At 33.8% G+C, this 14,621-nt stretch overlaps 2 protein-coding genes across 8 annotated transcripts; both read left to right on the top strand.

The window, feature by feature from the left end:
- The first annotated feature begins 1,608 nt into the window (after positions 1-1,608).
- On the top strand, positions 1,609-4,150 carry LOC117912046 (F-box only protein 13). The gene is made up of 2 exons (XM_034826478.1): positions 1,609-2,437; positions 2,677-4,150. Exon 2 carries the CDS (start codon positions 2,688-2,690, stop codon positions 3,909-3,911), a length of 1,224 nt encoding a protein of 407 aa, XP_034682369.1. The 5' UTR covers positions 1,609-2,437; positions 2,677-2,687; the 3' UTR covers positions 3,912-4,150.
- Positions 4,151-5,604: 1,454 nt separating this feature from the next.
- On the top strand, positions 5,605-12,863 carry LOC117912028 (ribonuclease H2 subunit B). Of its 7 annotated transcripts, XM_034826447.1 has the most exons (11): positions 5,611-5,731; positions 5,823-5,891; positions 5,980-6,039; positions 6,388-6,489; positions 6,611-6,687; positions 7,182-7,305; positions 7,655-7,719; positions 7,966-8,035; positions 10,921-10,996; positions 11,142-11,235; positions 12,100-12,863. In XM_034826447.1, exons 2-11 carry the CDS (start codon positions 5,843-5,845, stop codon positions 12,214-12,216), a joined length of 834 nt encoding a protein of 277 aa, XP_034682338.1. In that variant the 5' UTR covers positions 5,611-5,731; positions 5,823-5,842; the 3' UTR covers positions 12,217-12,863. The 7 variants fall into 7 exon arrangements, 5 of the variants coding, with proteins under 5 accessions (XP_034682341.1, XP_034682340.1, XP_034682339.1 ...); XR_004650966.1 differs by lacking the exons at positions 11,142-11,235; positions 12,100-12,863 and adding an exon at positions 9,897-10,130 and having other exon boundaries at positions 5,605-5,731; positions 10,921-10,998; XR_004650967.1 differs by lacking the exons at positions 11,142-11,235; positions 12,100-12,863 and adding an exon at positions 9,897-10,130 and having other exon boundaries at positions 5,605-5,731; positions 7,966-8,046; positions 10,921-10,998.
- The last annotated feature ends 1,758 nt before the right edge of the window (positions 12,864-14,621 follow it).

The raw sequence follows: 14,621 nt of genomic DNA, 5'->3' as shown, positions 1-14,621 counted from the left end.
TTATATTCATTTGAATAAAATTTAAAATTTAAAAATATTTGAAATTTTTTAAAAGGGCGGAACGAAATGGGTATGAGAATTTCTTATACTGTCGTCAATGTTTTCATAACCAAACAAGTTATTGAACCGAAAAAGTTACTAAATATATTAAAATTTAAATATATAACGTTATAAATATATATTTTTATATATTATTAAAATTTAAAATTTTAATAAATAAAAATAATAAATTCTATTTAAAATTTGACAATATCTACTTTGTTCATTGAGTTTTTTCACACAGTTACCTGTAGATGTCAATTAACCCAATAATTTTAATAAATAAAAATTTCAATGTGCAATAAATAAAATAAAATGAAAATTTTAAATATTAAATATATCGTTACAATTATAATCAACAAAAAATTAAGATATTAAATATAAAACATAAAAATTAAATTTAAAAAAACAAAAAATGGAAGGCGGTGGGAACTAGGGGATTTTGGGAGATGAGAAGAGGGGGGATGGGAGAATTTTGCAGCTGGGCTCGGGGGCGCGCTGCAAGGGAAGGTGGGTTGGGACGAGGGGTTTGCAGCGACAGGGAGGCTTGCAACAGCACGATGAGGAAGAGGCGATGTTGTAATGGCTGATGGAGGAAAGTTTTGCAACGCTTTCAGGCTGCCGATGGGAGCTGTCCTGGTGTGGATGTCATAGCGCGTCAAGGGCGGGCAGGTGACAATTGATGTAGTTCAAACTGATGGAGAGTTTGGAAGGTGCTTTTATAGCCTCCAAAATAGTGTCGTTTTGATGTTGTAAAAATATATATATATATATATATATATATATATATATATATATATATATATATATATATAAATAATAACCATCTGATTTGAAAGGAACTGGCCGGTTCATCGATTTGATCCTGGTTCAACCTATTTTTGGTCCAATGGATCAGATTGGAACTGTGACCGATCGACGATTGGGTCAATCGGACCAACCTATCCAATCCGATTTTTAAAATCATGTTCGCTGCTCCTATTTATTTATTTATTTTTGTGAGAATAAGAATAAATATAAACAAAAAAAATGAAATTGGGATAGGGTGCCTATCCTGAACCCGTTCCATTACTATCCCTGTTAAAGATTTACAAAAATTTATCTATTGCATAGAAATTGTTTTAATTTAAAAAACGAAAAAAAACATGTTTAATAATTAAAAAAATGGATAAACTTCTTTGGTTTTTTTTAGAATTAGTGCAGTAAAATAAAGTATGAAAACGATTTTTTTTTTATATGTAAAACGCTAGATAGAACATTATTTTAATAATAATTAAAAAATATATTTAAGAATTGATTTTAAAAATTATTTTGGACAAATATGTTTAAAATATTGCAAAACAAACAATTCTTAGCTGTTTAAGATCTATTTGAAAACATGTTTAAAACCACAAAAACTTGTTTCAAAACTTTATTTTTAAATTTTAATCATTTCTATTTTCAAAATAAAAGGCACTGGCGACGGAAGCTCTTGTCGTGACTATCAGTGTGTTTTGATTTGATACACAAAGTGAGACACATAGAGCCGTGTTCCCCTTCTTTATCTGTGGGTAAGATTTGCTTCTCGCTGGCAGAGTGGCTGGCTGTGGTTGTGGTTGTGGGACGTCGTACATGGGGGGAGGGACGCCAAAAGCAACATGGCATCGAGATCTCTGCAATGAGGGCGTGAGTATGCCAACCAACCCCTTAAAAAGATATCGCAATCGACGGCTTTTTCCTGTTACCCATTGACTTATACAAACTAAATTAACCAGAAATCCAATATATAATACTTATAATCCCTCATAGAGATATGAGAGATTCCTGAACCGAGGCAAAGGAGATGGGGGTGGAGATGGAGAAGGGTGGGTTGCAAAGGGCTGCTTTGCTTTGCTTTTGCTTTCCAAACCCTTTTTCTTTCTTTATTTATGAGGGTTGTTGTATTTTCTTTTCTTTCTCTCTTCTTTTCTCGTTTGCGCCGGACCCGAATCAGAAGCTAGGAAGGACTAGGTAGGCAGCCAGGCAGCAGAGTCAACTGAGAAAGAAGTCCTCACAAACGAACCGGTTCTGATTCCAAGCCACATAGCAGCGAGTCAGTGAGCTTTGTTTTACACAGATGTTCTCCTATTCTTTCTCTCACTTTTTCTCTTTTTTTGTTTTTGTTTTTGTTTTTTAACTTTACTCGCCACCACCCGTGTTCCCTCCCCCTCTCTCTCTCTCTCTGGTGTCAACGGGAACAAAAAGAGCCTCCTAGGAAGCTTCCTCCCTCCCTCCCTCCTTCCCACCCACCTCCTCCGCCATCTTACTAATAAAGCCTGCTGTCTTGCCACAGAAGGGCATCTCTCTCTCTTTCTCTTTTACCCTAACCCTCATCCTCATCCTCATCCTCATCCTCGCGCATTCCAGTTCCAGTTTACAGGTACATCCTCGCTCTCTTTCTGTTATGGTTTTGTTACGCTCAATCAGTGGAAGTTAGTGCTTCAATAGGTCTGAAGGATCCTGTTTGATGCCCTCTTCTCTTTTTCTTGTTAATCGCCGCCTCTTGAGCAGTGATTTGAGGCGAATTTCATTCTCTCGCAAAAAGGAACTTCCCCTTTTCAAAGCCCATTTTGATTTTTTTTTCCTTTTCTTTTGTGGGTTGTTTCTTGTTTGTTGCAGTTTGCTTGTCAATGCAGACCGACGGTGGTTTCTGTGCTCCCACGGCCAGTAGGAAGAGAAAATTCCCTTTGGATGATCTCAATCAAGACCTCCTCGAAAGGGTTCTTTCGTGGCTACCGACCTCCGTCTTCTTCCGCCTTACTTCAGTGTGCAAAAGATGGAAATCAATTGCAGATTCTGCAACTTTCCAGCTAGCATGTTCCCAAATCCCCTCCAGGGACCCCTGGTTTTTTATGGTTGATCCCCACCTCAACCAATGGGTCGTCTTCGACTCCGCCGAACGGAATTGGAAAACCCTCAATCACCCACCCCTCCTCCAGCTCAACCCCCACATCGATTCCATTCCTGTTGCAGCTCATGACGGATTGATCTGTTTCCGCAACTCCTCCGGCCACTACATTGTCTGCAACCCCGTGACAGGCTCCACCAGGCAACTTCCTCCGCTTGATAAACCCCCACAAAATCAATCCCTTCACGCCATTGCGATGAACTCGTTTTCCACATCCCACCACTCATACAAGCTTGTGCTGGTGTATGGTGAACTTTCCTCCCTCACATTTAGAATCTATAACTCAAGCGTGAACCTCTGGGAAGAAGAGATCAGGCTGAGCAGAAAGGCTGAAAACCCTGAAAACTCTTTCCAATCCGACCCAGATGATGATGATGAAACTGTATATTTCCTCAGTATTACGGGCAATGTAGTGGCGACCAACATGCAGAGAAGCCCATCTAAGCAGTACTCATCAGTCATCACTCGTAAAGATGGTGGGGAAGAGATCGTTTACTTCCTTAGCTCGTCAGGGACGGTGGTGTCCTGCAACCTCACCAGCAAACTCTTCTACGAGTACCCCAAGTTGCTGCCTGCCCTTTCCGAGTATTCCATTGATATAGTTGAATCCAAGGGAGAGTTCTTAGTCGTTGTGCTGTCTGAATTCCTGGAAACTGCCAGCCTCAGAGTGTGGAAATTCGACGAAGACACGCGGGCTTGGCGTCAGATTGCAGCAATGCCGCCGGCAATGTCCCATGAGTTCTACGGCAAGAAGGTGGATATCAACTGTGCTGCTGCCGGTCACCAGATACTAATCTGCATAAACTCCGGCGAGCTATGCAGATACATTCTATGTGACCTGGTGGCCAATGAATGGATTGAGTTGCCCCAATGTATCAAGGAAGGTGAAGCCAAGGAGTTCATGTCTGCCTTCTCATTTGAACCTAGGATTGAGGCTTCTGTATGAGAAGAACAACCCAATTTGGAGAAAGATCAGATGTGTATTTAGGAGGATTTAGGAGTGCTGTTTGTGATTCTTTTTCTTGATTATTTATCCTCACCTTAAGATTTTCTTGTTCTTGAAACCAGTTGCTCAATGGTATGACAATGTATTGCCTTATATTGTATCAAGTATTTAGTCATGTGAAATATCATTTTGGAAAAATGTAAAATTTCTTCATTCAATTTTTAGCACGGATTGATTAATTAAGTTTTAAAATTGTCTCGGATTTCTCTAATCTAACCTCTAAACTCGTCGAGAAGGATGTGTCGTTCATCTTGACGGTGAAGACGAAGAGAAGGAAGAGAGAACAAAGGAAGTAAAAGAGTAAAGTGGATTGTGTATAGAGTAATTTTGTTTTAATAACTATAGTCTGTTCAATAATGATTTTAATACTTGTTTTTAATATTTTTAATATTTGAAAAATAAAAGTTTTCAGAGTATTAAAAAGTAAAAACACTTTCTAAAATCACTATCTTATCAATTTTAAGTAAAAGTAGGAAATATAAATTATATAAATTACATTCGTTCTTATATCATTTTTTTTTTATAATTTCTTAAGCAATTCAATTCTTTAATTATACTGATATCAAATTTCCTCTAATATTTTTTTTTATTGGATTTTGATGAAAAGACAAAATTGTCATACGTATGTTTGCATAAATTTTTATATGATATATATATATATTTTTGTGTACAATTTATCTACATACCCATTTTTTTTTACATGAAATTTATGGATAAAATGACATATTTTGACATTTGGAGATGGTAAATGATTGATATTGTTTAAGTAAAACTTAAAGGTTTAAATCCAGATATAATTGAATAGATTTTATAATTTTCAAAAAAATACATGAAATAAAATAAAAGTGTTTTATAAATTTTGCTAAATATATAAAGTCTATTTGGTAACTATTTTCGAAAACAATTATGAGAAATGACTTTTGAAAACTAATCTAAGATGTTTTGTAAAACAAAGTCAATTTAAGAACCTAAAATATTTTTAATATATTTAAATATGTTTTAAAAATAATTTGTATGTTTTATGTTTTATTTTTAATCATCCAACTGTTTATATGATTATTTTTTAAAACAGTTCTTAAAAAATAAATGAAAATAGTAGGAAACAATTAAAAAATATTATTTGAAAACACCTTATTTATATTATTTAAGAACAAAAAATAAAAAATAATTTTTGAATTGTCAAATATTCCTAATTTTTTTGTTCAGATAATAGAAAATGAAATATTTAACAAACCGACTCTAATTTTTATTTTTTTTAAAATACATTTTTTAAGTTTAAAGTGATTTCTATAATTACTGTGAAACGAAGGTTAAGACCTTATTGGATAACTATTTTAAAAAATAATTTTTTAGAATAGTTTTTAAAACTATTTCCCATGTTTCGTATAACAAAAATCTAAAAACCTAAAATAATTTTAATATATTTTTAATGTTTTAAAAATAAATTTTATATCTAATATTTAATTATTTTATATGTTTATATAATTATTTTTTTTATTATTGAAAATAAAAAATAGAAAAGGAAGTTTTCCCTTTCATGTTTATGTTTCTTTTTTTTTTTTTGTCTTATGGATTTTTGCTAAAAAAAAAATGAAAAGCTATCAAATACATGGAAATGTGAAACTGAGGCTCACACTAGAGTTTCCACGTTCTTGTAGTTGGGTGATTAATTTTAAAATTCTGTCAGTGGAAATCTCTGTGTCGGAGGTGAAAAAGAAGACAACATAACCCTAACCAAAGTAGAAGAAGAAGCTCATCAGGCAAGTCTTTATCTTCCTCCTCTCTCATCTCATTCCTCTTCTTCTTTCATTTTTTTTTGTTTTTGTCATGCTATTTATCGGGTGAATGCAGGTTAGTCGCTGTAATACCCCATGGCCTGGTCGGAAGGAGTTGAGGAAACTCGTCTTCTCATTGCGCCGGGTAACTCCCAATCCCCATATTTCTTGATTCTTAAGCATTTCAATATCTCTGAGATTTGCCTTAATGATTTTTTGACCTATAACTGCAGATGTTAATGCAATTGGAAATGGCTTAGGGCAATTTTTATCCCTTCGCCATCCCAAATCAGGTAATTTTAGAAGAACATTGATTTCATTTGTCTTTCCCAAATATTACAAATTTTTTGTTTCTTCATTTTCGTTTTGGGTGGGGTAGAAATGATTAATAAGCGATTGTTGTATCCGATTAGAATCAACTTATCATACTGACGCCGATGCAACTCCTATGTAAATTTGGGTTTTTTTTTCTTCCCTGTTTTTCATTTCTTTTACCAGGACATTTGTCCGGTCTGGTGTGTTCCATACTGGTTGCTATTGTTGCCATTTTTTCATTTTTATATGTTAAGATAGGCTTGGGTCTTTTGGGACATACATAAATTTTCAAGCTTGGGATATTATATTGTTCACTTGTTTCACAGGAAAAGCGACATGTTATCTCTTTAAAAATGGGACACTCCAAGAACTTAATTGGTTTAAGCAATCTTACGGGTCTTGGTTCCTCGGGGATTATGTCTGTGAAGGTTGGTTTAATATGGCCATACAAAGTGTAATATTTGCTTATTGGATTGTTTGAATCGTTATAAAATTTTGTGCTGTTAGATTTGACATTTCCATTGCATATATCTTTTGTTTTTCTGACAGATGGGCGCCTATATACTGCCACTATAGTTGATCCTGTTTTCATTATGTTGCCCATTTTTGAGGAAGCTAGGATGAAGGTATAATAATTGTCATTCATGATCCTTATTTTCACTACTGTGATTGGCAACATGGGCCTTTTTCTTCAGTTATCCGATTCAACATATCTTAAAATGGTAGTTTCAGTCATCCTCTTCCATTTTAAATCTACAATTTGGTAGTTGAACATCCACCATTGGTTTTATATGTATATTTCCTTTCATTTTCCTTGTGAAAGCATTCCACACCATGTGGTTCTATATGCATGTGCTTTATGTTTCCTTGTGGAAGAATCCCACTTAAGTACTTAGAATGATGTCCATGCCAAGTTAATAAGTCTGCGAGGCCTTCTTATTTTTGCATTCTCCATTGTATATTTGGTATTTTCTGAAGCATATATTTGCTTCAGATATTGACACTATAAAATCTATTTAGTGTTGTAAATCAATTATCCTAGGCCATAATGTGATGTACTTCCTTATCACGATTATGGTGTTTTCTTTCAACAACTAGTATACCTTGCAAATGAATGCAGAAGAGGGACGACCCAGGGAAGTTCAGGCAATTAGATGAGATAATGTTCGTTAACAGCTATCCTGGATATCAACATTTAATACCCATTGCAGAGAATTGTATGCAAGTAGTTTGTGAAATCAAAGGTAATCCCATACATCTCTCATTCAATGGAAATTCTACTTGCAAGCATGCTAAGAGTTGCCAACTGGGATGTATTATGTCATATCAGATGCCCTTTTTTTGACAAATGCACTGACATGTCATCACTTAATAGGAAGTTGGAAAATACCCTAAGCTAAAAGTTGATAAATCTGAAGTCTGATTTGGTCTGTCCTTTTGGAAAGAGAATATATAGCATGTCAATTGGTTATATGTGTTGTTCAAAGTTCAGAATCTTAAGAATATGAATCCTGACTCCAAGATGTTTGTCATGCCATTGTTTTATCAAGCTGTTGTTGTTTGAATAATTCTCTTTCTCTCTCTCTCTGACAGAAATCGGATCCTCCAAGTTTTTTAGGCTGGATGACTCAAAGGTTTTAGCTTGGCTGTGCTATAAGGTCTGTCTTCATCTTTAAACCATTCGACCAATTGATTTCTTTATTCACTCTGCAAAATGACATGGTCATTACTGATGAAAAATCAATGCTATACTGCTGACTATTCTTTTCCTTCTAGTTTCCATTATGTTCTAACTTTGACATATAGATGCACTCATGAACAAAGTTTTATGAATATGCGGCCATGTTGTAAGACCTTATGAAGATTCTCATGTTTTTTATGCATTTTTTTCTTCTGTAATTTAGGTACACCAATTAAAACAGATTCTACCCACATTGGACAAAAACTATGCTGCTCGTGATACGAAGGATACATGTATGGTTTTTGTAAGAAAGCTATTTATAACCTTTCTTTCCTTCTTTCTTTCTTCCTTATGTTCTTTCTTTCTTTCTTTCTTTCTTTCTTCCTTATGCTATTTCTTTCTTTCTTTCTTTCTTCCTTATGCTCTTTCTTTCTTTCTTTCTTTCTTTTTGATAAGTAATAAAATATGTAAAAAAGCATGAAAAGGGGATGGGCCCTAGTTGTAGGGAATAAGCAGAGAACCACCCAATCAAACATGCAAAAAGTTAAAAGAGGCTAAAGGGAAAAAGGAAAAAGGAAAAACCCTGCTAGCAAGCATGCACAACTACCACTCACCCAACACCAACCCAATTGACTAAGACAGGAAGAGACATATTTCCTTCCATCAGGCATCTATTGACTGTAAAAATCCAAACATAGAAAAATTTATCAAAAAAATAAAAAATAAAAATCCAAACATAGAAAAATCTATTGGAGTTTATGTGCAAAATGACACAAGTTTTTATTTCCTTATGGTTTATAATTTTGTCCAAAGCGTAAGAGGCTAACAGCTCAAGAGAAGCTTGCGACTGACTTCCCAAAGCAAAAGATTATTATCAATAGTTTGCAGGAAGAGTGTTGAAAGTGAATTCAATATGGACTGCATATTATACAAGACAAGTAGATGAGGAGTGTAAAGTGAGTTCATATGGGACAACATGAAAGAAAGGTTAGAAAGGATTTCTTGGGATTTTAATAGACTATGGAAAGCCACCAAAACTTGAGGTCAAGTTTCCTCCTCTAAGTAGGGGGAATTGATGTGGATGTGTCCTTAAAAGTTTAATCAAAAAAGGAAGAAAAGAGAATGGAGAAACCAAGTTAGTTTAGTTAAGGGTCTTTTGATAATGTTGTAGATTCAGGCTATGTGAAGTCCAATTAGGAAAAGTTGATTTGAGTTCATAAAATTTTCTATTTCCTAAAGGTTTATAATTATGTTCCAATACTTATGAATTAGGAGATATAGTAGTCTTCCAGAAACAGTTAGAATCCAAATAGGTTAATTGGATTCCTTATTAGAGTACTAATTGGTTTTGGGTTTCTAATACCTATAAATAAGGTTATTGATGTAAACCAAGAAAACAGTGAATTGAATGATATATATATATATTTTTTTCTTATACATATTTGCTTTTGATGATGAGACTCTCTTTTCTTTTAGTTGAGATTCCTAGAAACATTACTGAAATTCCAAGACTTTATTTCATCTTTTTTCTCTATCCTCTCTCTTTTACTGATTTAAATATAATTTTTCCCCACTACCGCAGCCTTTTATCATGGTTGGTCTCTTTAAACCCTAAACTAGATAAGCTCAAGATGACCTCTTTGATTGCAGACAACCACCCTATGGTCGTCCTAAATCAGTTTTGGTGTCGGAGCAAAAGTTCTTGACTTGAGGGTACTAAATAAGGAGTAGAACCATTTATGCAACCATGTTTAAAGGCTATAATTTTCTAATGCAACTATTGGTGACCATACCAAGGGCAAACGAAGATGAGGATTGACAACATACTAGCTTCTTTTGGACCTTTTTGCCGAGAAAGATTATGCACTATGATTATTGATGGATGTGATAGGTTCATTATAGTTTCACAAGAACTTATTGAGAAGCTTAATCTAAAGATGAAGAACCATCTGAATTGCTATCAAATAGCATGGATAGAAGACATTTTGTTGTGTGAGTTCTTATTGTTTAGTAAATTTTAATATTAGTTATGATTTTGAGCAATTAGTGTGGTGCAATGTTTTTCCAATGGAAACTGATCATTTTCACTTTTACGACCATGACTTTTTTATCTAGGAGTCCAAAATGATGACTATTTTTTTTTTTTTTGGATAGGTCTCCAAAATGATGACAATAAAAACACCTATACCTTTGTGCATAAGAGACATAAGAAAATTCTTCAGCCAATGAGGAAATTCCACCATCTAAGCAACTGAAAGAGAAATCAGCATCATTGGAAGCAAAAGAACCATCAAATACTTCAACTAAGAAGCAATTTGAAATTGACAATGAGGAAAGGGCTATGATGAACCTAGATTGCAGGATGTGATGCAACCTATCTCAGAACAGGTAGGTCTAAAAGAAGGTGTTAAGAGTGGCTGGTTGATTCTGGTTACTTGATTTCTGAGGTACTAAAGAATAACTCAGTACCTATGCAAGACCTAGAGCATCTATCAAGTTCTAGATTTTTCTTTCCTAATTTACAAGCCTACCATTCACATCATAGGTATAGAGTTTGATTACTCCATTAAAGTAAGACAAAAATATCTCCTAACTCAATGCATAAAAATGCAAAATTAGGACAAAAATATATCATGTTGTGCTTTAGAGGTACACAAATATGAGTTGTGACCAAATATGTCATAAAAATGCAAAAAGAATATGAAAAATCAGTTACTATGTTGGAGCCAAACACAAATTATTCACTAATATATGCTATTATGCTAAGTTGATGATTTATCATGCAAAAGATAATGCTTTACATGATTACTGTGTAAAATGCTTGGATAAATTAGAGGCAAAACAATAAAAATCATGATTTTTGTTAAACTCTCTTCTTTAGTAGGTAAACAATATCTTTAACAAGAAACCTGGAACCTCCCACATCCCCACCCTAATCCCTTGCCACTTGAGCCAGGGTTTCTGAAACTTGTTGCAAAAATAAATTATTATTTAAATAGAATGGAAAATAAATGGATTACTATGAAAAGGGACTACTAGAATATGAGGCTAAAATAGTTGACAGTAATTAAATAAAAAAGGCATTATATAAGGGGAATTGTCATATGACAATAGTTCCAAAATTATAGGGGACACAATGCTGCATTCTTAATTAATTTTAAAATTTTTGTTGGTGCAGTAACTGATGCGATCTCAATATTGGGGGAATACTTGGAGGATGAGCCTTGGTTGAAGCTTTTGTGTGACCATCTAAAGTATTGTTTCAAACTCTGAATTTTTCTCATCAACAAAAAATTATTAAGCTTACTGTATTTTGCAAACTAGGAGAATAATGTAAATCAAACAACTTAGGCATGGTAGATGTATTCACATTCTCTAGTTAACTGATTGTGTTTGCAGGTTAAATTTATTGGATGCAACTATGAAAGCACCAGTTATTGAATTCCATCCAACTGCTCCAGACAATAGTTTAGGGTCTTCCAATCAATTACAGGTACAATCACCTAGATCCGAGGTCCCTCCATTATAAAAAAGAACTTTTTGGATGCTCATCTTTACTGTGCACTAGTGAGCTGCCTGACCCCTGATTCATTTATAGATTTTTTATACTGCTTCCTCTTAATCTGTTCCAGTCTTGGCTTTGCATGATAAAAAGATCATATTTGTAGGGAAATCTTTTGTGTTGATTTTAGCATATAAGTTCTTAGTCTTGAGCAAAAAGAATCCTTGCATGAGTACAAAGTTAGACTCAATGACCATGTGAACATAATCTTTTTCTGCACCATGAGGTTTTAGTGTAGTGCAGAATGCAAAAGGATGCATGGTAGGGATGGCAAAAGGAAAAACCCATTGGATCAAGTTCCCGAGGGGATCCATCCCTATTGAGGCAGAAATGGGGACTGATAATCGGGTTGGGTTGGGGGCAGGGGCAGGGATCCTATTCCCTGTCCCAATTATATTATGTCATTATTTAATATACTAGATATAATTCTATATTTAGAAAATTAAAAAAATTAAATATTTATATTAAATATATTGGTTTATTATTATTTTATATATATATATATATATATATATATATATATATATAATTTTTCTTCATTAAGGATGTGGAATTTTTCCTCATAATGAGGATTCTCCATCCTCACCCTGCCTAGTTTTAAGACAGGGTATGGGATGAGGATGTGGAATAGATTTACAATTAGGGACAAAGGCAGGAGACCCCTCCCCTACCCTGCCCCGATACATTCCTAATGCATGCTATCTGCCTAAATATGTATTTTATTGTTCATGCTCAGAGACTTGTGATAACTTTTAAGTTTTGACTGATATTTTCTACCTCTCTTATCCCTGTCAGGGAAAGAGTGGGAATGAAAGAAAAACTACGAGACCTGGAAAGCAACCTAAAAAGGCAAAAGTGGAGAAAGATTCAAGAAACATCAAAGACATGTTTAGCAGGGCTTCTAGAAAGTGAAGCTGGACCTTTTTAGTTGAAGAGTGGACCACCCGTGAAACCTGGTAGGTATGTGTGGTGTTAGTATGCAGTCTTTACCTGTGCACAAGCTTTGACTAACATGCCAGTACAACCTGTCAGTGCTGTATGTCTGGCATCAATTTGACCACATTGAGATTAAATATTTAGCAATATAGTCTTCCTGTATGAGATTAAGAGAGTATTTGGTAAAACATAATACCAATTACTTCAAATATCCTCTAAGTTCTGGCATGCAAGATTTGAGCTCTATTATAGCCCTGAATCAGTACCTACCAAAAAACGAGACCAATCAGAAAGTGCCACAAATTTAACATGACCCTGTTATTCATATTAGAAACTACTAGACCAGGTATATGTTCTTATTGGTTTAGTGGGATGGTGGCTCTCCCATGGGAAGCGAGATCAACTCCTTTCTTTGATATAGGACGCATGTTATGAGAAATGATGATGATGACTAATTCTCTCCTCATGGAGCACTTATCTATCCCATTATTTTAGGTCCGCGATTGCAGCATTATATTTGTCGTAAATATAGTTTTTCATTATTGCTTAAGTTGAAACTATATATTTGTGGTTCCACAGTTTAGAAGGTGGAAAAAAAAAAGAATGGAAGAGGTTTAGCATTAGTGAAGAATCTGCAATTTTCAATTAGTGTGATAAATTATTCTTCCAACAAGAGTGTGAAGAACTCTCCTTGTCCTTCATCAAGTTTAGCGTAGAATGCTTTTGAATATCAATAGGCTGAGCACTCAGGAAACCAGTTCTGGAAACAAGATTAACGACATATTTTTGTTGAGACAAAAAATGGGCACTACAAGAAAATGTCTCAAAATAATCAACTCCACAGGTTTATGCGCTTTAGGACATTTAATATATACCTTTGGGGAGGTATTTGACAGAATATACTCAACAACACCGATTACTCTTTCTCGTGAAAAGGTAATTCAGTGAGTTGATAAGTTTGATTCTTGTGAAGGACACTCATATCAACCACCAGAAGGTAAAGCCTATTAATAAGATAAGGAATAGAAATAGTGGACAAGGCAAAAGAGAATGATCACATGGATGGAAAAGACATATTTGTAAGACACAAAATTAATGATAAGATGTCGAGTTTAAATATGTTATCTTGATATGATTCAACTGGGTGAGAAGATTTTGAGTTTAGGCCATAAGAAATTTCTTGTCTTTCTTTGTCATTGATAGGCCTATAAAGTAGGCTTAGGAGGTAGGGTCAATGGAATCAAAGGAGTTGGGCAAAATAGGAGCTCTCTCTCATGAGTGGACATAGGTCTTTGTCCTCGAATTTTAACTAGATGATGAAAAGAATAAAGTGAACTAACAAAAAAGTAACACTTGTATTAGTAATGTACCACCAAGACTCGATATGGTAACGACAATGATGTTTTTTTACTATTACCAAAAGAAAATGCTTTTATAACGACAAGGTGAAAGTTTGTCACATAGGATCTAGAGTGTAAACAAAGGTAATACAACTTATTAATATAAAATTGTTATTTCTAATCTTGTATGTTGGCAGATTGAAGGGTTGGTCGAGTTTATTAACTCTTTTTGTATTCGAATAATGTGGACGCTTAGATAAATGCACTATAAAGTTAGGATATACATTTTTTCTAACGATAATTGTTTTTAGGAGAGTTGGTAGCACTTGAAATCCTACATTATATAATTACGTTATTTTTGTATCAATCAAATATTTAAATGTGTATTTTAATTGAGTTATTGTTCGTGAGGTGCCTTCATGCATTGTGCATGTTTGTAGGAAAATTAGAGAAAAAAAAAACTTTAAACATGTCCTAGGGTTCAATATATATATATATATAATATGAATATTCTTAAAATTTAAATAATTTTTAAAATTCCAGAATCTCATTCATATAAGATAATGCATAATTAATTGCATGGCCATGATTATTCTTCGTTGCCTAATTATATAAAAATAGTACAAGGAAATATCTTAACAAGGAAATTGTATTTTATATCTAGGTGTAGGATTACAATGTTGCCATAGGTTTGGAAGTTTTATTTTCATTGAATATGAAATTTTCTCAAAATGATAATTTAATTTGCCTATATGAGAGTTGTTTATTTTTGTTAAAATAAAAATAAAAAGATTTGTTTATATTAGTTTGAAGCAACTCCATTGAGAAAAGAATGTCCATTTTTAATTTTAATCAAATATTATAATGATAGTTTTATCATCATTATATTTTGAGGATGAATTTTTAAAAATAAAATTTAAATTTTGAATTAAATTAGGGATTCCAATAAGACAAATTAGGGGTGTTACCCATCCCCATTTTGTTTAAATACATCTCATTTTTATTTGGAACCAAGACTAGACTAGACAAGGCGAGTATCGG

The sequence above is a fragment of the Vitis riparia genome, chromosome 4, assembly GCF_004353265.1.
Source record: "Vitis riparia cultivar Riparia Gloire de Montpellier isolate 1030 chromosome 4, EGFV_Vit.rip_1.0, whole genome shotgun sequence".
Taxonomy (NCBI): Eukaryota; Viridiplantae; Streptophyta; class Magnoliopsida; order Vitales; family Vitaceae; genus Vitis; species Vitis riparia.
The sequence above is the reverse complement of the archived record's forward strand: the minus strand, read 5'-3'. Positions and strand labels throughout refer to the sequence as shown.